Source organism: Ovis aries, chromosome 1, assembly GCF_016772045.2.
Source record: "Ovis aries strain OAR_USU_Benz2616 breed Rambouillet chromosome 1, ARS-UI_Ramb_v3.0, whole genome shotgun sequence".
NCBI classification, from domain to species: Eukaryota; Metazoa; Chordata; class Mammalia; order Artiodactyla; family Bovidae; genus Ovis; species Ovis aries.
This window is the reverse complement of record NC_056054.1, coordinates 55137646-55163883: the sequence shown is the minus strand read 5'-3', so window position 1 is coordinate 55163883 and position 26238 is coordinate 55137646. Positions and strand designations below refer to the sequence as shown.

The following is a 26238-nucleotide window of genomic DNA, read 5'->3' as shown; positions in this document are numbered from 1 at the left end:
CTGTGACCATAAGTTTTCATTTATTAACAGAGCTGCAAAATTCCTAATATGAGCATAAGCATATGGAGAAATAGAAATGCAAATCAACCACATTGCACCCGTCAAAAGCTAGAGAGTCAGTTTTCCATTAATGAATTAAAACCCTTTATTCATTATTTTTCAGAGTTAATGATCATAAGCATTAATTTCAGCTCTATACCATTAAACCTTTAAACCGGACAATTTTCAGACAATTGTATAATACTTTCATCAAGCATATTGATTTTATTCAAAATCCTGGCTGTAAAATTAAGCCCCCTAGCTTAAAGGCATTTATACAATTTTTCTAGATGTTAAAAGTGTAATTGGAACTATTTAATTAGTCAGATATATTAGTCTTTGAACTAAAATTAGTACTTCCTCTCATTCTGGAAAATAAAAATATACTAAAAAATAAATCATATACATCATTAAATCACCATTAACTTTGAATATCATGATGATATTGATAGGTAATTCTGAATATGGCAGTTGATATATTTTAATTATATTTTCTACCATAAAGGAATTTGAAGATAGTTAATTAAACTGAAAGTCATTCAGTCATGTCCAATTCTTTGCGACCCCATGGACTATACAGTCCATGGAGTCCATGGAATTCTCTAGACCAGAATACTGGAGTGGGTAGCCTTTCCCTTCTCCAGCCTTCTCCCTTCCCCTTTCCCTTCCCAACCTAGGAATTGAACCCAGGCCTCCCACATTGCAGGCAGATTCTTTACCAGCCAAGCCACAAGGGAAGCCCAAGAGCACTGGAGTGGGTAGCCTAACACTTCTGCAGGGGATCTTCTGGACCCAGGAATTAAACCAGGGTTTCCTGCATTGAAGGTGGATTCTTTACCAACTGAGCTATCAGGGAAACCCTATAGTTAATTTAATTATACAGGAACTATAGCTTGTAAGGTAGTAAGAATCTCTTGGAATATTATAGATTTATTTATTTACAAATAATTTTCTCTTCAAAATAAAATTTCACTTCTAAATGCAATAGCTTATTTCCAAGTGAGTTTTCACATAGCCATTCTATAGAGTGCCATAGTTAATGCTGCAAAACTCTTAGAATTTTTCTTTCCTTGGGACAAATTATCTCTATGCAGATATGCTAGACTTAATGCACAATAAAAGGACAATGTCTGTCCCTATAAATCTGAATCATAATACAAGATAACAGCCATTTAAAATTTTAACGCAGCTTAAGCTTCTCAGATATATTCTGGCTGGTATTGTCCATCTGTGTTAGTTCATAAATATCAGAAAAGGGAAAATTTTTAAATTTTTATTACACTGATTATTAACCATCTGCTAAATCTAAGAGAGAAAAACAGAAAAACAAGTAAGGATCAGCCATGTGTGTGAGGTGGGAAAAAATATCGTATTCCAGGGGTTCTTAACAAGGGGAGATCATGTGAATATACCAAGACCCTTTTAAAAAAATACAGATGCCTGTATCAACTCCTGGAAATTCAGATAGAGTTTTTCAAATGTGAGCCAACAGTTGAGAATCATTGTTTTAGGCAGAGCTAATGACAAATGCTACCACAGATAGGTGTTAAATAAATAAATAAAAGGAATATTAATATGCAAAAGTAATCAGAAAAACTTCTTTAGATTTTGCTTATAAAATATGAACTATTGAGGTATTGAATGATAGCCTAATACATAATGATTCAAGTTTTATTAAATTTTATCAAATTTTATCAAATTTTATTAAAATTTTATTAAAAACCTTCCTGGTTTTTAATGTTATCCTTATTGATCCTTAATATTTACACAAATGAATTTCATCATTAATTCTTTCACAAATATTTCTTGACTTCAATTGCATACCAAGAATACATCTGGAGATGTAGAGAAAAATAAGATGAGGTGCCCCTTTCACTGAGAGACATATTTTTCCTTGAAAAACATGAAGAACAATCATTTTTGTTTTAACCTCTATACTTTCATGATATGTGTGACAATTTGTCCAGAGTCTCTGTCATTTTGAAATTCTTAATATATATTTTTTAACAAATACTCATAGACTTTAGTAATCACCCATTTCAATTATCTCAGATTCCTAATCTCTATCATTCCTTTCCTTGCCTCTCAGCACCACACAATAGCTGGTTTTTCATTCTGGTTTTGTCTTTGATCTTGACATTTTACAAGTTTCACCTTTTATTATGGTTCTGCCCATAATACCATGATATTTATTTGATCTCACCCTGCATAAACCTTAGTTTGCAAAGAAACAACCCCTTCCTTGTAGTGGTAATGGTGATGGTTTCTGTTATTGTTCCTCCAATTCTTTTTTTCTTTTTTTGTTGGTGGTTTTGGTTTCCAGGAGTTTAAACTGATGACTAAGAATTGAATTATCAAGGGAAACCTGAAGTGATCATGCTGAGCTCTAAGAGAAGTCTTTGTTCATCAACACAGGGTCCCAGTAAACCCAAGACCTGGAACAGGATGAAAGTGAAAGTCTGACTAAATGAGGAAGCAGACATAACTGCTCCAGTGAGTGCCTCTGGAGGATAATAAAGTTCATTAAGTAAGTGTCCAACAGTTACTTATGAAAGGATTACTATTAATGTATGGAAAGTTTTTAAAACAGTACCTGGCACAAAATAAGTGGCCAATAAACGTGAGTAGAAAGGGAAGGGAAAGGGAGGGAGGGAAGGAGGGAGGAAGGGGAAGGTTGGCAGCACTGGGAAAAAAGAGAGTGAAATTTCCTTGAGACAAAGCTTAACATTTTTTCTATTTAAGCCCCCAAATTGAACACATTGAACCCTTCTCATAATCTTCACCCCACAAAACCAAAGCCCTATCATCTTAGAATACAATTGTTTCCAGCTCTTGTGAGGTTTCATGCCCCACCAAAGAGGCTTATCAAAGTGCTGTATTTCTTTCATCCACATTCAATTCCTTCCTAAGAAATACTGATAAGTATAATTTTCTTTATTTTTTTTTTATTTCCTTAAGGTTCTAGCACCCTGGCCAGTTTTGAAAGTCTTTTACGGATTCAAATTTGTGAGCTTTCTTCCCAAACCGCTTATTGATAATGTTTTGTCTTTTTCACTCAGCCATCTATTACATTTCTCAGTTTGAAGAGCAGGTCTACAGGATGCTAAGTGATTTGCCTGGATGCAGAGTTCGTGGTTTTGTGGGGACTTCAACCTAACTGTCTGTCATCATCTGAGTACCCTTTCCTTTCCATTAAATTTTTTTGCTTAAAATTCAGATTGGAGAATTCACTATATTTCATATTTGGAAATTAAGAGCAATTAAAAATGAATTCTCTAAAAGTGTAAAAACCAATAGAAAATAGATAGGCAGCCTTTAAATTTTCTCCTCTAGTTTTACTGAAACCATTGTCAGTACACTAAGTTAATATAAGTTGCCTTAATTTGTTAAGGAGTGCATTTATTTACAATATGATCTAACAAATGCTATTCTAGTCTCTAACTAATTGTATATAATATAATTGCATATAATTATTATTTATATAATTATATAAATATAATATAATTAATGATTTTTTTTTCTGATCAGAGACACTATGACCTGTGGAGAAGGATTTGATCTATGTAAAGCCCCAGGGTGTAATAAGAAGGCAGACTATCACAATATTATGACATATTTTTAAGAACTGGGTTGGCACGGGGCTAATAATATAGAATAAAATGATTCTGAAGATTGCCATCAAATTTTCACATTCTTCAGATGATACTGTAATTCACAGTCTTCAGATAATAAGAGAGTAGGTTCTGGATGCTTTTATTTCATTTTCTCCACTTTTAAAAACTGGAATTGACCAATATCAAAAGAAAATTTTAAGTCATCAAATGTAAATAATCTTTCATCTTCCTAGAAACAAAATGAGAAATGCACATTGGCCAGTATTCTAAATGGCCTTGTGAAAATAATATTGTTATTCAGCTAAGCTTTTATTGATTCAGTTAAGCTTTCTTTCATTTCTAGTAAAAAAAAAGGGGGGGTTCATAAGTTTTTGATCAAAAATCTTAACTAACTCTCCAAGTAAAATAATAAAACAAGATCAGCCATTGTGACAAATAGTATTTTTCAAAAAATGACTGCACAGTTACATAGCTTATTCCATGTACTCATCTTAAAATACAATATTTATGCTCCTTCATGGGCAGGTGACGTTTGTGTGTCTTCCCCTTTAATCTGAGTGGACCCCTGTAACTGCCTCCACCAACAGAGTATAGCAGAAATGATGCTATGTGATTTCCTACGCTAAGCTGCAAAAGACATTTATTTTGGCCTCTATTTCTTTCTGGAGACTCATGCCTTTGAAGTCTCAAATCACTCTACAAGAGACAGCTATAATAAAGATTTAATTCAGCAGAGACCACAATGAGAGAAGGAGAAATGCTCAAGAAGACCCAGCTGTTGTAGCTCTGGGCAATTTGAGTTTTCCCAGCCTAGCCTTCAGATGCATGAGTCAGAAGTCTTCAGCAGATTCTGGCTCCCAAACAGTGGACTGTCTCAGCCATGCTAAGTGGAAAGGAAATTAGGCGTCCTTACCAACCCAGCTTATACTGCTGATTCCTGCTACTTAAGCAAAATAAAAGATGTTTTAAATCACCAAGCTTCAGGTTTGTTACACAGAGGAATGAAACAGAGATGTCCACTCTACACAAAAACTGTGAATAAAGCAAATATGGCAGAGAACAGTTAAATCATTCATTCATTCGTACATTTTCATACATTTCCATAAATATGGATTAAGTACCTGACATGTGCCAGTCACTATGTCAGCCAGTAGCTGGTAGTAAGTAACAGAGGCAATGTTGGCCCCCCTCCATGAAATTTAAAGCACTGGAAATCTGCCAACAACAGGCAAGTCTATGAACAATCTGATGTCCTATAACAGTGGGCATTATTAGAGGAATCTAGAAAAAAAATAATTTTTACGGAAATGATGATGAAAATAGCTGACAAATTTCCTTTTCAATGGTGACATGTATTCCCCTGCTGACCGTAGTCAGAATTTACGCTAAAGAACAATAGGGAAAAAAATTAAGTGAATGAGATAATTTAGAATCTTGAAATCAGATCTAGTGTTTTATTGATATCTCTTTCTTTGCATTAAATTGTGAATAACAGACACTATGTTGGGACAATATAACATTTTATGATGTTTTGAAAACTGTGGGTCAGATTAGTCAGGAAAGTATAATTCTAAGATGACCTTACTATTGTTTGATTCAGCAAATAAATGATGCTGAGAGTCCCTCCAAACTTACAGTGTAATTTGTATTGTTTTATATGGTTTTAAATGTTCTTTATATGCAATATATTTCTCATAAATAGCAAAGCCAGGAATAAATTAAGGAAGCTTTGCACATACTAGTTATGCAAACTTAATCCAAATAGAGGCTCTAACACTCATCTCTATATCATGATAAACCTCCAAACAGCTGAGAATTTTTAGTGGGAGGATGAATCATATTATTCCATTTAGATTATTTCAGCATTAAAGGATATGGCTTATTCATGCTGCAGATGATAAAGCCGTGTGGTCAGGTTAATGCTAAAACTGAGCCAGATTTGAGAATACATGGGAAATTTTAATTAGAAGTTTATAAAAGTCTAAAAAATGTCTGAAGGGTTTAAGAATGAAATGAACTTAAAACAAATTTAGAGCTAATATATTAGCTAATATGCAGGCAGTGATTAAGGGAAAACAGGTAGCTGGTACATAATTTGTATAATGGTCTCCTTTTTGAGGCTGGCTGTGGAAGCCAACTCTGGTTGCTTGCAGAGGTTGTTTGTTGTCAACAAAGAGCAATCAAAAGTGTGCTTCCCTTTGTCAGAGAACATGACACTCTCAAGCTTTAGGCTACTTTTGTTGGACTGAGACATTTGACTCTACCTCTAGAAACTAAGTTTAGATCTGTTTATTTCTCCTACTATTAGTTTATAATCATCTTATTTTCTTCACAGATTTGCTAGTGAAATTGACTGGAATATTACAAGGGAGAAAAAGCATCGTTCATGGAAAAGGAGGAAATGGGGAGACAAGAGATGTTGATTATTAATTGCACGTGCCCAAGTGACCTTTTTCCCTTGACTATCACCTTACAAGTTAAGATGTTAAACCACTATTACCATGGAGGATACCTTAGCTATAAAGGGGATATAATAGATGCAGTAAAATATTTTTAAAATATGCTTTAAAAGAAAGATAAATCCAACGCAATTCACATAAAGCCTAATGCATTATGTACAGTCTGTGCTTAATAAATGCATTCCTCATAAAATATACATCTATATGTCCTCCTTTCTTATCAATAAAGCAATCAAGCTGAGCATAAGATTATCCAGAAATTCTGCTCCATCCAATACAAAAATATAATCATATCCTTCCCTTTTTAAATCATGCTCAGATGAAAAGAAACAAGAAATGGTTACCTTTGCTATTTCATTGTATAAAGTATTTCATATTTAGCCTGCTTAAAATACTACATGCATTTTTTTTTCATGTTTCCCGGTATAGAAGAGAAAAAAAAAAAAAAAAACCAACTGCAGCTTTTTACTTCTAACCCAGGAACTAATCTTGAAGTATAATCCAGGTTAGTAATTGAGATTGGTTGCAGTTACCTTGAAGCATCCAGGGACATTTTGTGCTACAAAGGCCTTATTTTGATTATCAGTAAATGGACATAATGTTAGTTCCGATCTCTAAAGGAATTTGACTCTATGTTTGTTCTTTTAATATTCTTCTCCATTTGTCAGTTTGAACAGCCCATAACCACTGTATGAGTTCTTAGACATCCAAATCACATCTCTCCAACAGAGTTTGCCCAAAGCATTTCTTCAGCTAAGATCAAGATTCTATGTTCAAAATGAGTATTAAGCTGGGTGCTGGCAATGTGCTCCCCTCTGACCTCCTATTTTTCATGTGAACAAATGACCCTTTAATTGCTGGATGTCATTATACCCCTGTATATTTAAAGCCACATTCAACTGATAAACAAATATCAGGTTAAGTCAGCCATGGTTCATTTTGGTATATTGTTAGGCAGATTCTACAGAATGCCTGAAATGTTTGTAGCATTCCTGCAGTCAAATTTTTGGATGATTATTATGAGAATAAGGGAGGGGTCTTTAGAAAGACAAGATAATATACAACAGCTTTTACTTCCCCTTACCCCGACTTCACTGCCCCCCCAACTTCAGATCTTATATGATTATTTGCTGCACACCAGCAGACCCTATGGTTCTCTCTAATACCTGTTAAGGCATCTTTGTATACTTCACTAGCAAGCATGTCATTTGGAAAGGCAAGTACCACTTTACACGAGGCAGGACTTTGTATATCTCTCACATTCATTTTTCTCTCTGACGAGCAAAAATCGCAGGTCTCATTTTCCAATCCTTATTAAAATGTGTGATCCTGGTTGTTTGGAAGGCTCATTAGTGCCATTGCTCAGTGATGGACTGCACATCTTTATAAGAAAGACAGATTATATGGATGCATCAGGATGCTGGCCATAATGAAACCCAAGTGCATCCCACACAAGCCTCAGAATCTAGATCTTCATTTGCTTTTGTAAAAAATGAGAACCCAGATGAGTGTTTGAAAACACAGCTATTCCTAGTTTTCTCAGTAATAAGCATGCCCCACTATTGCATACAAGACCTTCAGGGAAGGTAAAAGAACTATGTAATTCTTTGCAACTAAAGTGCAGAGATCAGGCAAAAAAGCAGAGGGCTGTTAGGGATGGATTAAAAATATACACAGGGAACTTCCCTGGTGGTCCAGTGGCGAAGACTCCAAAGTCCCAATGCAAGGGGACCAGTTTCGATCCCTGGTCAGGGAACTAGACTCCACAAGCCACAACTAAAACCCAGTGCAGCCAAATAAATAAATAAATAATAATTTTTTTAATGTATGCAAGATCAAATTCAGAGACTTGTCTTATCAGTGATAAAGCGCTGGTCTCTTGGGTGATGGTGTCAAAGGCATTTAATTTTCTGTACTTTTCAACTTTCTTTCCAAAAAAAAAAAAAAATGAGTCACAGAGTGGTTTTCTCTAGATCACAAACTGCCAAAAGTTGAGCTAAATGAAAGGTTATTTTCTCAAAATAAAAAGAAAACCACAGGTATAACCTTGCAACAATAAAGCAATTATAATATTAATACCTCTGAGTCTTGGGGAAAATGAAGCAAAATTCTGCTACAGAGTGAGTAATCCAGAGTTTTTAAATTAATGTGCTCCTCCATAACTAATGAGCTATGCATATGTGTGGTTTCGGTTCCTGAAGTATTTCACAAAAGAGGACTCCATGGGATAAATAAATACTGATCTTTCAGTTCCAAGACCTTATTTTGCCTCAGAGCTGACACTTACTCACTGGGTGGGATGGACGAATCATTTAACCCCAGTGGGCCACATGCCTTACCTGTCTCATGGAGTTGCTATTTAAAATATATATGGGACTTCCCTGGTGGCTCAGAGGTTAAAGCGTCTGTATCCAACGAGGGAGACCTGGGTCCGATCCCTGGGTTAGGAAGATCCCCTGGAGAAGGAAATGGTAACCCACTCCAGTACTCTTGCCTGGAGAATCGCATGGATGGAGAAGCCTGGTAGGCTTCAGTCCATGGGGTCGCAAAGAGTCAGACATGACTAAGCAACTTCACTTCTTCACATATATATATATATGTGTATATATATATATATATATATATATAGATAAGGAATTTCTGGAGTTATTTGGACCTTTGAGACCATCTGAATCAATCTTTATTCTTATATGAGCAAATTTAAGCAAAAAGAAATTAAGTAACATTACCAAGGTCATCCAGTATTTAAGTGGTGATTAAATTAATACCAAATTATGACCTAATAAAATAATTTTATTAAAAATATATTACTTATATTATTTTATTATTCATAGATATATAAATTAAAACTAAAATGTAGCATTGATCCTAATTAAAGCTCAAATGCATAAATGACTGTATCTAATAAATAACATATGTAATATATATCTCTCTTGAAAGTTACCTTAAAAGATCCCGACTAAACATTGTATTTTCTGGGATGATACTATTAACTTTCTCCAACATTTTATAATTATAAAAGAGAGTTAGGACATTATATACAGAGAAAATACAGTTATATTAATGGGATTTAAAAGCCAAAATATTTTAATTTCTTTTCATTTTTTACCTAATTTATCAAAATTATGTCATAAAAAATTGATAGAATTTGGTTTAATTTTTTTCTGGGTATTTATATTTTATGAAGATACTTCTTCTCTTAAAAATAGAAGTAACTTAATGCAATGTTATATCTCTCATTGGATCACGTAATAGAAAAATTACTCTTATGGAAAAACAGATAGAATCCAAATAGAGCCTTTAGTTTAGATAATAGTGACTGGCCCACCTGATGCGAAGAAGTGATTCATTAAAAAAGACCCTGATGCTAGGAAAGACTGAAGGCAGGAGGAGAAGGGGACAACAGAGGATGAGATGGTTGGGTGGCATCACCAACTGGATGGACATGAGTTTGAGCAAGCTCCAGGAGTTGGTGATGGACAGGAAAGCGTGGGGTTGCAAAAAGTCGGGCATGACTGAGCAACTGAACGAAACTGAACTGAATGTTAATTTCTTAGTTTTGACAAATGTTCCATAATTAGGTAGTATGTTAACTTTAGGGGAAACTAAGTAAAGGCTTAAAACTCAACATTCCTCAACATCACTCATTATCAGAGAAATGCAAATCAAAACGACAATGAAGTACCATCTCATGCCGGTCAAAATGGCTGCTATCAGAAAGTCTATAAACAATAAATGCTGGAGAGCGTGCAGAAAAAAGGGAACCCTCTTACACTGTTGGTGGGAATGCAAACTAGTACAGCCACTATGGAGAACAGTGCGGAGATTCCTTAAAAAACTGGAAATAGAACTACCATACAACCCTGCAATCCCACTGCTGGGCATACACACTGAGGAAACCAGAATTGAAAGAGACACATGTACCCCAATGTTCATCACAGCACTGTTTATAATGCCAGGATGTGGAAGCAACCTAGATGTCCATCAGCAGACGGATGGATAAGAAAGCTGTGGTACATATAGATAATAGAATATTACACAGCTATTAAAAGGAATACATTTGAATCAGTTCGAATGAGGTGGATGGAACTGAAGCCAATTATACAGAGCAAAGTAGTTAGAAAGAAAAACACCAATACAGTATATTAACGCATATATATGGAATTTAGAAAGATGGTAACGATGACTCTGTATGAGAGACAGCAAAAGAGACACAGATGTAAAGGACAGACTTTTGGACTCTGTGGGAGAAGGCGAGGGTGGGATGATTTGAGAAAATAGCATTGAAACATGTATATTATCATATGTGAAATAGGTCACCAATCCAGGTTCAATGCATGAGACAGGGTGTTCAGGGCTGGTGCACTGGAATGACTGAGGGATGGGATGGGGAGGGAGGTGAGAGGGAGGATCAGGATGGGGAACACACGTACACCCATGGCTGATTCATGCGAATGTATGGCAAAAACCAGTACAATATTATAAAATAATTAGCCTCCAATTAAAATTTAAAAAATAAATAAAATAAAGAAATTCCAGGGACCTCCCTGGTGGGTCCAGTGGTTAAGAATCCACCTTCCAATGTAGGAGGAATGGGTTCAGTCTTTGGTCAGGGAACTAAGATCCCACATGCCTTGCAATAAAATAAAAACAACAAAAAAAGATAAAACAGAAGTGATATTGTAACAAATTCAATAAAGACTTTAAAAATAGTCCACATTAAAAAATTTTTTAAGGAATTCTCTTGTAAAATATTTCTGAAAAGCAGTAAAGGGGACCTACTTTATCTCAAAATAAATAAAAATTTTAAAAAAAATAAAATTCAACATTCAAGAAACAAAGATCAGGGCATCCAGTCCTATCACTTCATCACAAATAAATGGGGAAACAATGGAAACAGTGACAAATTTTATTTTCTTGGGCTCCAAAATCACTGTAGATGATGATGACAGCCACAAAATTAAAAGATGCTTGCCCCTTGGAAGAAAAGTTATGACAAACCTAGACAGTACATTAAAAAGCAGAGACATTGCTTTGCCGACAAAGGTCTGTATAGTCAAAGCTATGGTTTTTTCCAGTACTCATGTGCTGATGTGAGAGTTGTACCTTAAAGAAGGCTGAGTGCTGAAGAACTGATGCTTTCAAATTGTGGTGCTGGAGAAGACTCTTGAGAGTCCCTTGGACAGCAAGGAGATCAAACCAGTCAATCCTAAAGGAAATCAACCCTGAATATTCATTAGAAGGACCGATGCTGAAGCTGAAGCTCCAATACTCTGGTCACCTGATGTGAAGAGCTGATTCATTTGAAAAGAGCCTGATGCTGGGAAAGATTGAAGGCAGGAGGAGAAGGGAACGATAAAGGATGAGATGGTTGGATGGTATCACTGATTCGATGAACATGAGTTTGAGCAGGTTCTGGGAGACGGTAAAGGACAGGGATGCAGTCTGTGGGGTCACAAAGAGTCAGACACGACTGAGTGACTGAGCAACAACAACAAAGTAAAAGATATAAGGAAAATTCTCTATATTGTTTTTGCAACTTTTCTATAAATCTAAAATTATTCCAGAATAAAAAGTTTAGCTTTTAGCGTAGAAGTAAAATTGAGAAATATCAGTAAGGGGATATGCTGAGCCAATAAAAGCAATCTTAATTGAACAGGAGAATGATGAAAGATAATAATTGCAAAGAAATAAAAGAACAAAGTCAGGAGAGAAAGAAGGAAGTGGGGAGGGAGGAAGAAAGAAGGAAGGAAGGGGAAAAGGAAGCAAATTTTTCTAGTTCCTCCTAACCATAGAAATATAGGGACATATTTTCCCTAAAACCACAAACTGTCCAGGTCCTACCGTATGAAGTGTTATTGTTCAGTCGTGTCTGACTCTTTGCGATGTCCATGTCCTAAATTTACTCATTTAATCCTAAAAATACAATGAAGTAGTTGTTTTATTACCCCCATTCTAGAGATGATTGAGCTGAGCCACAGAAAATTTAATTACTTGCCTAAGCTCCTAGGATTTAAACTAGGCTCTAATAAATACCAGTCTTTGCAGCAAAAGAATGACTGGCTTTCCTTTCTATGAAACTCTGATGGACTTGTGCCCTTTAATGATTTACAAAGTGAAGCAATACTTTTCTTTCAGTTTTTGCTTGCAGCCGTTTTAGTTTCCCTACTTATGCAGGAGGCTGAACCCAGAATGGACTTCCTTTAAAATTATTAAGTTTTACTCACAAGTATAGCTTTGAGTGTTGCCTAAGATGAAGTTAGGTTGCTCCAGGCAGAAACTGAGAGACTACCCCACTCTGCATATTTTACCACTTAGGACTTCAAGTAAAATCTCACAAAACCCTCCCAAGGAAAGATCTCTTAAGTTTTTTCATTACAGCTCTCTTTCTCTAAAGCTCAGATTTAGTCAAAGAGGCAGGACCAGGTGATAGATACACTACTTTGTAATTAATCCTTTCCATCTTACTGCTTGCTTCATCATTTTCCATTTTCCTGTCTCTCCTACTTCTATCTCTGGATTTTTCAGTTTCTTTCCTAGAGGCCACCTGATCCTCCCCACATCAACAAAAGCAAAATGGGAGTTGTGGGAGCCAACATGTCAACTGACCAGCCTCTCCAAATCTAGGAGTCACTCAGCTGGGACATCCTCCTTTGTAAGCTAATATGTGGGCAAGCATAAGGTAAAGCAGAAAGGGTAATATTCTTGTGAATTTAAATAACTGTGGTTTCCTAAGAGGCTAAATATCTATGAATAGAAGCATCTTTCTGTACACCTGGAAAAAAATTCAATAAATATCCATTGCTATTTAGCAATTTCAAATTTACAAATAAAGAAGAATGATGTTTGAAAAGGGGCAGTATTTTCCCTAGGGGCTTCAGCTACATAGATACCTGTATTTCCTAACCCTGCTAAAGTAACAAACCCAGAAGACATAGCTCATTAAGTGGTGAAATATATTCACACTTCCACAGCTGCACATGAGCTCAACCCCAGAAGGTCACTGTGAGAATTAAATGAGATGATGTGAAAATACTTGAAAACACTGAAAAGTCTTATCATTGTAAACCATTATTGTTGTTAAAGTACATTTTCTTATCTCCTAGGATTAGTGAGATGGGATGCTACAATGAGATATTAATTGGCAAGTTTTTCTCTACCTTCTTTTTTGCCTTGTGTTCATCTTTCCTTAGGGTACTTTATTACCCCAAAGGTCTCCCCCATTGCAGGCAGATTCTTTACCAACTGAACTATCAGGGGAGACCTGGGTTCAATACTCAGGCTGGGAAGATCTCCTGGAGAAGGGAATGGCAATCAACTCCAGTATTCTTGCCTGGAGAATCCCACAGACAGAGGAGCCTGGAGCGCTCCAGTCCATGGGGTCGCAAAGGGTTAGACACGATGGAGCGACTACACTTTCACTTTCAAGGCCCATGAAGTGGTTTGAACAACTTGCTGGATATCAGAATAAGGCAGGACTGCTGTCCACTGACACTGCAGCAGCTGATCACTGCCCCAGGACTGAAAATTATAACCAAGGAGAAGAAAGACAAGGGGGGGTGGGGGGGGAACCAACTTTAATTTCCTTTTAGTTTAAACTTGAAATGACCTTCAAATAAATCCCTGAGTTGGACTGAATTTCCCCACAAGCATAAGGAGGAAAATAAAAACCTTCTCTGCCTTCAGATGGAATGCAGCTTGAAATAGAAATTAAAATCAGTTATAAAAAAAGGTAGGGAATTCGCTGGTGGTCCAGTGGCTAGGATTCTGTGCTCTCATCCCTTATCAGAGAACTAGATCCTGCATGCCTCAATTACCACTAAATTTAAAAACGAAAAAGAAAAAGTAGTTATATTCTGTATGAAAGATATTATGTGAAAATTAATATTTGCTATGTGTTGGATCATAGAAAAAGCAAGAGAATTCCAGAAAAACATCTATTTCTGCTTTAATGACTATGCCAAAGCCTTTGACTGTGTGGATCACAATAAACTGTGGAAAATTCTGAAAGGGAATACCAGACTACTTGACCTGCCTCTTGAGAAACCTATATGCAGGTCTGGAAGCAACAGTTAGAACTGGACATGGAACCACAGACTGGTTCCAAATAGGAAAAGGAGTGCGTCAAGGCTGTATATTGTCACCCTGCTTATTTAACTTATATGCAGAGTACATCATGAGAAACACTGGAGTGGAAGAAACACAAGCTGGAATCAAGATTGCTGGAAGAAATATTAATAACCTCAAATATGCAGATGACACCACCCTTATGGCAGAAAGTGAAGAGGAACTAAAAAGCCTCTTAATGAAAGTGAAAGCGGAGAGTGAAAATGTTGGCTTAAAGCTCAACATTCAGAAAATGAAGATCATGGCATCCGGTCCCATCACTTCATGGCAAATAGGTGGGCAAACAGTGGAAACAGTGTCAGACTTTATTTTTCTGGGCTCCAAAATCACTGCAGATGGTGATTGCAGCCATGAAATTAAAAGACACTTAGTTCTTGGAAGAAAAGTTATAATCAACCTAGATAGCATATTCAAAAGCAGAGACATTACTTTGCAGACTAAGGTCCATCTAGTCAAGGCTATGGTTTTTCCAGTGGTCATGTATGGATGTGAGAGTTGGACTGTGAAGAAAGCTGAGTGCCAAAGAATTGATGCTTTTGAACTATGGTGTTGGAGAAGACTCTTGAGAGTCCCTTGGACTGCAATGAGATCCAACCAGTCCATTCTGAAGGTCAGCCCTGGGATTTCTTTGGAAGGAATGATGCTAAAGCTGAAACTCCAGTACTTTGGCCACCTCATGCAAAGAGTTGACTCATTGGAAAAGACTCTGCTGCTGAGGTATTGGGGGCAGGAGGAAAAGGGGATGACAGAGGATGAGATGGCTGGATGGCATCACCACTCGATGGATGTGAGTCTGGGTGAACTCCGGGAGTTGTTGATGGACAGGGAGGCCTGGTGTGCTGCAGTTCATGGGGTCGCCAATAGTCAGACACGACTGAGTGACTGAACGGAACTGATGTGCTATTTCTGGTAAGACAATGTTAAAAATGGAATAATAATCTTTCACTCAAAAATTCTGCTTCACATCTCTTGCATGCGTTTCTGTTCTGGACATACTAGCACTACTTTAGCTCATATGGTAAAGAATCTGCCTGCAATACAGGAGACCCGGGTTCAATCCCTGAGTCAGGAAGATCTCCTGGAGAAGAGAATGGCAATTCACTCTAGTATTCTTGCCAGGAGAACTCCACGGACAGACCACAGTGTCCCAAAGAGTTGCATACAACTGAGAGACTAACACAACTGATGTTTTACCTAGTATGTAAGTATTATCAAATCAGTAGATGAAATTTTAAAAAGGAACAATAAAACGATTACAGGGAATTTTCCATGATGTTTATTTAACTAATATTTTGAAAGCCTTGTTCTTCATTTAGTCTCAGCACCCCATCTCCATAATTTTAAAAATTCTCCCCTAAATGTATTCTACTGAAGCCCTCCTTTCTGGAGGCACCAATATATAAAATGGAAACATAAATATCTAGAGAAATTTAATTCTGCATTTAATCTCATTGGTATCAAGTAGTTATTTTTCTTCCCTGCCCCACTTCAGGAAAAGCCACACAGGATGGCTTTGGGCCAACAGGATGTTAGCAAATGTGACACAGAATGAGGCTGGATGGGACCTTGGGTAACTGGTTTTACTCACTTGTGCTTCTGATATCAACACAAGAAGAGCCTCCCCAGAGTACCTACTGCCCCTTCAGCCTGGGCCCAGAATAAACACAAATGGAGCAGATATGGGTTCAACTCTCCAAAAGAGCCAGCTCCAGCTTCATCCACAGCTCAAACTAGAGCCACCCCGTTTCTCTCACCCTCATCTGTTCCTTCCCAGGCCACCCATGTGCTCAGTCACTCAGTTGTGTCCAACTCTGTGCGACCCCATGAACTATATAGCCCACCAGACTCCTCTGTCCTTAGAATTTTCCAAGCAAGACTACTGGAGTGGGTTTCCTCCTCCAGGGGATCTTCCTGATCCAGGGATCAAACCCATGTCTCTGCACTGGCAGGTGGATTCTTTACCACTAGCACCACCTGGGAAGTCCATGGGCAGGAATAAATTGTTTGGCACCTAAATTTTGGATTAGTTTGTTAAATAACAATAACTGATAACATAAGACCTTAGAGTCACTTGATTCTTAACCCTTTTCTTGTAATAATAGTAAATTTGCCCAAAATAGTTGGGTAACTTGTCCATAGTCATTGTTGAGACAGTGGCAGAGTTGAGCTCTATGTACACCTGCACTGCTAATGTTCATAAAGCCACATTTCCCAGAACTGAATGGACAGTTTTATTTTAGAAAATCATAAATAACCAAGGGAGAACTATGTTTCATTTCCCCCAGCACTGTGCATGGGCCTGGAGCCAGCACCACTCCTAAAGGTAAAATCCACATCCAACTCTATTTCCCAGGATCATCTCACATGATGCTCAGTAAGCAATAGAGAGGGGTGCTGCCTCCCACAGTGAAGATTACTCATGCCTTTGCTTTAATTGAAAGGTACAAGTGTACAGTCCTCCCAATAGTGAGCATCAAGTCTTTATCAGGGGGAGAAAGAAAGAAGGAATAGGGAGGAAGAGAGAGACATAAAGAGAGAGGGAGGGAAGAATGAGAAGGGGGAAAAAAAGGAAAGGAGAGGGAAAAGGGGGGAGACATAAAGAATACTGACAAGAATATGTTACGGAATTTCCCTGGCAATCCAGTGGTTAAGCAGTGGGTGTGGATTCCAACACAGGGTGTGTGGGTTCAATCCCTGGTTGAGAAGCTAAGATTCACATATGCCTCACGGCCAGAAAAAAAAGACAGACATAATATAGAAGCAGTACTGCAATAAAATCAATCAAATCCTTAAAAATGGTCCACATCAAGAACATCTTTAAAATATATATATATTTTTTAAATATATATATATATATATACACACAAATATAACGTTACCTTTCTCCAGCTCTACTGCTTTGATGGCAAATAAAATGGATGAAAAGCATGGCAGTCATTATTGTATTTTTGGCAACATACTTGTGATTGTGCCCATGTAACAGAAGGCACCTAGGTGCAAGAATCTGTGTGTCTCAAGAGGAGCCAGGAGTGGGGCTGCTCTGGAAACATGGCTAGCTGGAATAGTGAGTGAGTAGGTTGAGAAGGAAGGAGAAGGCAATAGCACCCCACTCCAGTACTCTTGCCTGGAAAATCCCATGGATGGAGGAGCTTGGTGGGCTGCAGTCCATGGGGTCGCTGAGAGTCGAACACGACTGAGTGACTTCACTTTCACTTTTCACCTTCATGCATTGGAGAAGGCAATGGCAATCACTCCAGTATTCTTGCCTGGAGAATTCCAGGGACAGGGGAGCCTGGTGGGCTGCCATCTATGGGGTCACGCAGAGTCAGACATGACTGAAGCGACTTAGCAGCAGCAGCAGGTTGAGAAGGAAAAGGGAATTTGCATTCTAACATGTCTCATGTCCCATGTAAACATAACCCTGAAAGTTCACAGACTTCAGACATTATCAACATACACACAGACATATGCACAAATAAAATAACAATAAAACAGGGTGAAACATATCATGAAATTGGGAGATGGGAGTCTGTAGGTTCTGTGAAGATTGTTCTCTTGAACTTAAATCTATCTTTAAACAGATGCAAGCTGTATCACTATTCTCTTAGGAATATGATCCTATACTAACTTTTTTCAAAAATAACAAAGATTCTAAGGTGACTAGTAGCAACCTTATATATATTTTGTAACATAAAATATAAAGAATAGGATGAAAATTTGCCTGATATGGCATCCAATCATACCACAAAAAATGAGTTTTAGAAACATTCAAGGAAATAACAAAGGCCATATTTTCCCTTTGCCATGTGTAAGGGATTCCCATTGAAGTCAATGGGATTTTACATAAAAATCAATGGCAAATTATGGTCCTTAATGAAAGAGGAAATTATAATTATAGAGCTGCTAGTAGCATGACTAGAGTTAAGGCTGAGCAGTCTTTTCCATTATCACTTATCAGGATTTAATAGCTCAGCTGTTTTGAGTTCTACTTGGCTGAAATGTGACATTCAACTCATCAGGCTGGGTGTAATTAGTTAATATTATTGTTATTACACAAACAAATATTTTAGTTAGTAAAGCATTTTTTAAATTATGAAGCTTAAAAGGAATGTTTTTTCTAGTGACAGGTGCAAGGGTGGAGAAAGAGAGAGAAAGGAGACATTCTTCAAAGAAGGTAACATGTTGGCATATCCCTCAACTGGAATAACTCACTTTCTTTTGATTGCGGCTTCAGTGTGATCTTCTAGGAAACAGTATCTCCTGGGGGAAGGGGCAGCACTTCCCAGAAGGCTCAGGGAAGACCGTTCGCTGGTTTCTTTCCACCCATTTTTCTATTATGGGGATAAGTTCATGTGCAGCTTCCCTGGTGGTCCAGGGGTGAAGAATCTGCCTACAAATGCAGGAAACACAGATTCGATCCCTGGGTCAGGAAGATCCCCTGGAGAAGGAAATGGCCACCCACACCAGTATGCTCGCCTGGGAAATCCCACGGACAGAGGAGCCTGGCAGGCTATAGACCTTGGAGTCGTAAAAGAGTCGGACACAACTTAGTGACTGAACGACGAAGTGCTTAAAAGAGCAACACACTACGAGGCGCCTAGAAATTCTCAGATCCCCACTTGGCAAGGCCAGTCCTGCTTTGCTGCTTAAAAGTACATCTCCCTTGGCTTATACGTGTTCTCCTGTTGCTCACAGGCTGTAGGAATGTCCATCTGAGATGTGGACAGACCTTAGACCAGAACCTTTTAATAGATCCCAAGCAGAGTTGTCAGCATATGTGGCCAGTATCCTCTCACTCTCCCAGGTGGGTGGCCTTCAGAGACCAAGTTACAGACTCTAAATCAAGCCCAGTGAGGAAACTAGAGCAGCAAACTCTCTCTTTTTTCTTTTTAAAGTAGTTTTTGTATTCACAACCCCAGAGTTTCTGGGCACTTACAAAGGCCACCTGTGGATCCTTACATGGAAATGTTCACAACCTATAGAAGGGGTGGATCAAGGGAATAGAATGTGAAAGGAAAAAAAAAAATCTTATGTCTATTATATGCATAATGCACTTTCCGTGCATTGTTTAATTGAATCCCATAACTACTGTAGTGTGTAGCCTTTCATCCCCAAATGTGTAGCATTTTATTTACAGAAAAGCAAAATGAAATTCAGAGAAATTAAGTGATTTTTCCCAGATGGTTCAGTTAGTCCATGGCAGGGATGAATGTCAGTCTCAAATCTTAGAAGGCAAATCCAGTACTTATCCTATTTCCTTCCTAACTTCCAAATCCAAACCTCTACTCTCTCTTCAACACGGTCCACTGGGGGTTTCCATCCTGTTCTCTTAGACAAGTGGCTCTTGTCAGGTCTACTGACCACCTGCATTGCCAAATCCAGCGGTCGGCATCCATCTTCATTCTTCACAACTTCTTGTCCACACAAAGCAATTGGAAATCCTCTCTGACTCTCTTTTCCAAAATGGCTGCTATCCTGTGGTAAGTTTTCTTCCTGCCTCCCTGAAAGCTTTTTCTCGGTGTCTTTTGATGGCACCTCCTCCCTTGCTCAGTCTATAAATGCCCCCAGCCTCAACCCTCGGGCCTTTTCTTCTCTTTTGTCTTGCTCACTCCTGCCCTAGGGGCTTCCACTCAAACTCTTCTTTTATCTCCGTATAGAAGATAATACCATTCTACACTGAGATGTAGACTTGTATATATAACTCCCTATTCAATAATTCCATGCATTTCTAATAAGCATCTTACATGCAACATTTCCAAAATAAACTCTTACCTCCCGCACCCATTGGAAAAGACTCTATCCCTTCTCTATTTTTCCCATCTGAGTGAATAGCGCTGCCCCTTTTGTTGCTATTGAAACCACAAAAAAAAAAACAGTGTGTCATCCTGTCTTTCTCTTGCCCTCTATTATGACTCTATCAATAAATCTAGATGATTCCGCATCTAAATAATGCCAGAGACTTACCCATGCTTTCCAGCATCGATATTCCAGGTCTGCAATTACCTACTAACTAGGCTCCCAGCTTCCACTCCATTAGGTAGCCAAAGTGACTTTTTCAGCAGGAATCAGATGAAGTTACTTTCAGCCTTTAAAGTGTTCCAAAAAGAAATACAAAGTTAAACACACACACCAAAACTACCCTACAACCTTCAGACTATAATCCAAGTTCCTTTCCAAAATCTAACCAGGACCTCACCCTCCTCATTAGCCTGCCTTATTTCATACATCTCACACTCTTATGACAGACTGTAAGCCAGACACTGGTCCTATTGTTGTCCCTATTCTCTTGTTCCCCCACAAGCAGGATGCCACTTCCACTACCTTGAGGACTTTGCACTTAATGTTTACACTGTCAGGAACACCTTGAGTTTTGCATAATTGGATCCTGCTTGTGATTGATTTCTAAGCCAACTGTCAGCCTCTTAGAAAGGCATTCCAGAATAAGCCTTGTAATGTTGGTCCTGGCACACAAGCCTAAAATATTTATTATCTGCACCTTTGCATTAGTCAGCCCGGGCTGCCATAATAAAACATCATAGACTGAGTGGCTTAAACAACAGAAACATTTTCTCACAGTTCTGGAGGCTGGAAGTCTGAGATCAGGGTACCACTAGGTCACATGCTGGTGAGGGCCCTCCTCCTGGCTTGCAGAAGGCTGACTTCCTGCCAGGTCCTCATGTGGTAGAGAGCACACTCTGGTGTCTCCTCCTATTATGAAAGAGTACTGGTGCTAGAGAATTGGGATTCTACCTTTATGCCATCATGTAACTTAAATTGCCTCCTTAAATGTCCTATCTCCAACACAGTCACATGGAGAGTTAGGACTTCAACACAAATTTGGAGGAGCACAATTCAATTTGTTGCATCAAAGACATGTAGTATTGCCCATCTATCTGAGAAGGGAAGTTTACCAATACTTCATGCTGCAGAATGCATTTGCATTTTCCATTAAAACATTTTATAGATGTAGAGCAGAGTAAGATTAGGAATAGTCATGATGTTGGTTATAAAGCTTGAGCCAGTTATTTTAATTTCCTAAAATTCTCATTTTCGTTCTTTTTTTAAAGCACATTGTTTGAACAAGAGAAAACAAACTTAAGAGTAGAATGAACATAAATATCTCCTTGGTTTTTAAACTTGTGCTTGACAAAAAAAAAAAAAAATGTAAAAAATAGTAATAATGAGAATCAGAAAGCCCTTCTAGAAGGCTTAAAGAAACAGAGCAAAGAACTGAAAATGTTTTTCCTAACAACTGTTTCCTCAGTTTCATTCACTGTTTATCACATTTTTGGAAGCCACTTTACAAAGTGTGTTTTTTCTAAAGTCTGACCATGCACTAAGAGAAGAAAAGAGAAAAACAGAAGATTACCCCCAAACAACCAAGATCTAGTTTTGTCCATCACTAAAAGAATAACCAAGTAATATATAATAGGTATATACTGTGAAGAAAGTTGAGCACTGAAGAATTGATGCTTTTGAACTGTGGTGTTGAACAAGACACCTGAGAGTCCCTTGGACTGCAAGGAGATCCAATCAGTCCATTCTGAAGGAGATCAGCCCTGGGATTTTTTGGAAGGAATGATGGTAAAGCTGAAACTCCAGTACTTTGGCCACCTCATGCGAAGAGTTGACTCATTGGAAAAGACTCTGATGCTGGGAGGGATTGGGGGCAGGAGGAGAAGGGGACGACAGAGGATGAGATGGCTGGATGGCATCACTGACTCGATGGACGCAAGTCTGAGTGAACTCTGGGAGTTGGTGATGGACAGGGAGGCCTGATGTGCTGCAATTCATGGGGCCACAAAGAGTCAGACACGACTGAGCGACTGAACTGAACTGATACTATGGCATAATAATAGCTAGCAGTCAGAAATAATAGCAGCTTGAACATTTCTTAGAAATGGAGTGTTGAGTGAAAACAAGAAACGAAGATCAATGAAATATTACTATTCATAAAAATTAAAAATATATGCACATGCATCAAACACATAGTTTATATGTGTGCATATACTGTCAAGGGTAGGTGTCAACTACACTCCTTGTATACCTATGCGGAGATCTATCTGGAAGTCCAGGGAAAGAAGGAAAATGAGAAAAAGAGACAGATTTTCATCCTGTGATGATGGTAAGCATAAAGTAATTCACTCAGATATTTGCACCTGAGGTTCAGAAGAAGGGATGAAGGGAGAGGAGGAGGGAAGGAGGCAAGAAGGAAGGGGAAGATGAAGGAAGGGAAGGAGGAAGAAAGGGAAATGAGCATAGGGACAGAAGCAGGGAAATTATAATGGTAAATCCGACTCTCTTCTGATCACATCATTTCATTGAGGTCCCAAGTCCCCCGGGATGTGCTCATGGACCCTTCCTGAGTGTGGAATAAAATTGAAGCCATAACTCAGAGGGTCAGATAGGATCAGAGAGGCAAACAGTACAAGCTTAGATCGTGAAAGCAAGGGGTTGCCAAATTACCCTTTTTCTTTCCTTGAGCCTTGAGTCTATCCTGACATATTGATGCCATCTACTGGTCCTTTCAATTAATAGCCTTTGCAAAATTCTTGCTTGACTTGGACATCTTTATATTTATTTGGGAGCCAGTAGTGAGTCTTTTCACTTAAATACTCCATTTCTTGCTAAAGATATCTTCTCTGAAGCAACCTCTTGACCTCATACTGGTATGTTTCATCTTAAGCCTTTTCTTTGTTAAAGAAACTCTGCAGAATTCTTTTGTTAGAAGTACTCTTTCAGGGAAGAAACAGAGTGTAGTTTCAGATAGGGGCAAGAAAATCCATTTCCCAAATTTGCTATAAACATCAGATTTGATTTTCCTTTTCCAAAGCTAGAAACATGTCTTGGAACTTAGATGTCCTTAGGTGTCCTTATAGTCACCTAAAATGTATGTGTAATACTTTCCTGTCTGAATTTAAAAGATTTGCATGAACATTATAATCTTGGGGATGAATTTCTGGGTTTTTTAAATTTAATATAAATTTCTGAACTATAACAATCTTACAGTTGAAAGTGTATTATCAAATGTCTTATTATTTTATAGTCATTCCCCCATCTTTCTTTTAATTTATTATTTCAGACCATTCTCTGGTTCAACTCATAGAGCAAGGATAAACGTCAGTTTCTATAATGCTGTTTCAGCCAACCAGCCAGTCACTTACTTCAATACTGATGGTCCCCCTGAACATGTGGAAGAATCTAGTCCAGTCTTAGACTTGTTCATGAATAGAAGTTATTTATTGTTGTTGTTCAGTCGCTAAGTTGTATCTGATTCTTTGCGACCCCATGGACTACAATTGTAAAATTTCAACCAAAAAATCCTGTCTCATTCCACCTTCCCTTCTTAATGGAATAGCGTATCATATTAAATCATTCCTCATTCATGTTTCAGTTCAGTTCAGTCCAGTTCAGTTCAGTCACTCAGTCGTGTCTGACTCTTTGCGACCCCATGAATCGCAGCGTGCCAGGCCTCCCAGTCCATCACCAACTCCCGGAGTTCACTCAGACTCACATCCATTGTGGCAGTGATGCCATCCAGCCATCTCATCCTCTGTCATCCCCTTCTCCTCCTGCCCCCAATCCCTCCCAGCATCAGAGTTTTTTCCAATGAGTCAACTCTTCGCATGAGATGGCCAAAGTATTGGAGTTTCAGCTTTAGCATCATTCCCTCCAAAGAAATCCTAGGGCTGATCTCCTTCAGAATGGACTGGTTGGATCTCCTTGCAGTCCAAGGGACTCTTAAGAGTCTTCTCCAACACCACAGTTCAAAAGCATCAATTCTTCAGCACTCAGGTTTCTTCACAGTCCAACTCTCACATCCATACATGACCACTGGAAAAACCATAGCCTTAACTAGACGGATCTTTGTTGGCAAAGTAATGTCTCTGCTTTTGAATATATTATCTAGGTTGGTCATAACTTTCCTTCCAAGGAGTAAGCGTCTTTTAATTTCTTGGCTGCAGTCACTATCTGCAGTGATTTTGGAGCCTCCCAAAATAAAGTCTGACACTGTTTCCACTGTTTCCGCATCTATTTCCCATGAAGTGATGGGACCAGATGCCATGATCTTCATTTTCTGAATGTTGAGCTTTAAGCCAACTTTTTCACTCTCCTCTTTCACTTTCATCAAGAGGCTTTTTAGTTCCTCTTCACTTTCTGCCATAAGGGTGGTGTCATCTGCATATCTGAGGTTATTGATATTTTAGAGTCTGCCAGTTAAAGAAGGAGAAAAATCAAATGAATTATTTCTGGAGCATACACTGAGAATAACCACAAAACTCACTAGCCTTCATGTCTTCCTTGATGGTGTGGCTATTAAGTGGCTGAAACTGATTCCAGGAACAGATTGTCCTCAGGATATTTCCTTATATGATCCATAATGCTGTTGTTATGGGAAAACAGTACTGAGTCTCCTGAGGATTCAGAATATCAGGAAGGACCTGAAGCCCTAAGATGTTAGCATGTTAACGTTAATGTGTTAGTCACTTAGTCGTGTCTGACTCTGTGTGACCCCATTGATTGTATCCCACCAGGCTCCTCTGTCCATGGAATTCTCCAGACAAGAATATTGGAGTGGGTTTCCATGCCCTTCTCAAGGGTATCTTCCCAACCCAGGGATCAAACCCAGATTTCCCATATTGCAGACATATTCATTGCCATCTGAGCCACCAGGGAAACCCTGAAGCTCTAAGACAAGGATCAGCAAGCAGCAGCCATGGGCCAATTTTGTACAGTTTGCAAGTGAAGAATGTTTCTTACATTTTAAATGGCGGAAGAAAATATCAAAATAAGAATAATATTTCCTGATGCATGAAACTATGTGAAATTTAATTATCAGTGTCCATGAATAAAATGTTACTTGAACACGGCCATCCCCGCTTACTTACCTTCTGTCTTTGGCTGCTTTAACAATACACCAGCAGAGTTCAGTAACTGCAGCAGAGAGAACATCATCCATTAAGCTGCAAATATTTACTAACTGGCCTCTGTGGGAAAAGGTTGCTGACTCCTGCCTGAAGGTCACAACTGGTGAAAGTGAGGTACGGTGCTAAGAAGTCCTAGGTAGTGTCTCCAACCTGAGACATCAGTGAAAGGGTTTTCAGGGAAAACAAGAGAACCAATGCAGCCAGCCTCTCACTTTCAAAATCTATTGTTCTTTATTCCTCATACCTTTAGTCTCTTCATCATCAGAAACTGGTCTCAAGCATCTTGAGGGTCCTTTACTGCTGTTCCCTTGGTGTGTTAGTTCATCTTAAACTACAAATATGAAAAAAGAAGGGCTTATATTATGTATTTCCCTTACTAATCTCAACTCTGGTGGTCTGTGGAGGTTAGGACCAAACAAAGAATTGAAAAGCTCCAGGTGTATACACAGAAAACAAGCTAAGATTCTTCAAAGTAGTGTTGTTCTTCATTGTATAATGATATGAGGGCAAAAGCCAAGCATATAGATGGTTTTACTTCTCCATGGTTCTGTTTTCTGCAGGACTTTTCCCATGAAGTGATGAGTTCCTTGGTATCTCTGAACTCCTCTATTTTACATCACTAGCCCAGTGAGACTAAAACAAGCTTTAAGCCTTTGCTTTTATTTGGCCTTTGATTTTCAAAACTGTTAATTATCAAGGCCCTCCCTCAAGGTGTAAAAGGTGCAGAGAAAGAAGAGCTCACCTTGCTGTATTTTTTCTTATTTTTGGCTGACTTGGTTTCTCTCCAATAGCTGTTTTTACCTATTTATTCTTCTCTTATTGTATCCGACTTTTATTACTTTTTGTTCCAAGACAGGAAGCTTGTTCTGATGCAAGATACTCTCTTAAAACCAGAGGTAGAACTATTATTTTCTCTCTTTTTAAAGGAAATAATGGTCTCAAGTCTCTTTCTACTAGGATTGCCAAATGATAAAGCTGTCTGCTTTGTTCCAACAAAAAAGTGACTTAAGGCTGGAAATCCCAGGAGATGTCTTCCTAGTATAAAGTATATTTTCACTGAATGTTCAAACA

The 26238-nt window shown here is 38.3% G+C and overlaps 1 protein-coding gene across 1 annotated transcript in view; it reads right to left on the bottom strand.

Annotated features, from left to right (window-relative positions):
• Nucleotides 1-26238, bottom strand: part of IFI44 (interferon induced protein 44) — a 65881-nt gene that overhangs the window by 5731 nt on the left and 33912 nt on the right. The window contains exons 10-13 of the mRNA XM_042250157.2: nucleotides 25129-25174; nucleotides 23404-24450; nucleotides 20204-20325; nucleotides 18452-18629 (exon numbers count right to left, since the gene is read on the bottom strand). Of these exons, the coding sequence (XP_042106091.2) occupies nucleotides 24380-24450; nucleotides 25129-25174 (117 nt within the window). The 3' untranslated portion in view covers nucleotides 18452-18629; nucleotides 20204-20325; nucleotides 23404-24379. The remainder of the gene's footprint in view (nucleotides 1-18451; nucleotides 18630-20203; nucleotides 20326-23403; nucleotides 24451-25128; nucleotides 25175-26238) is intronic.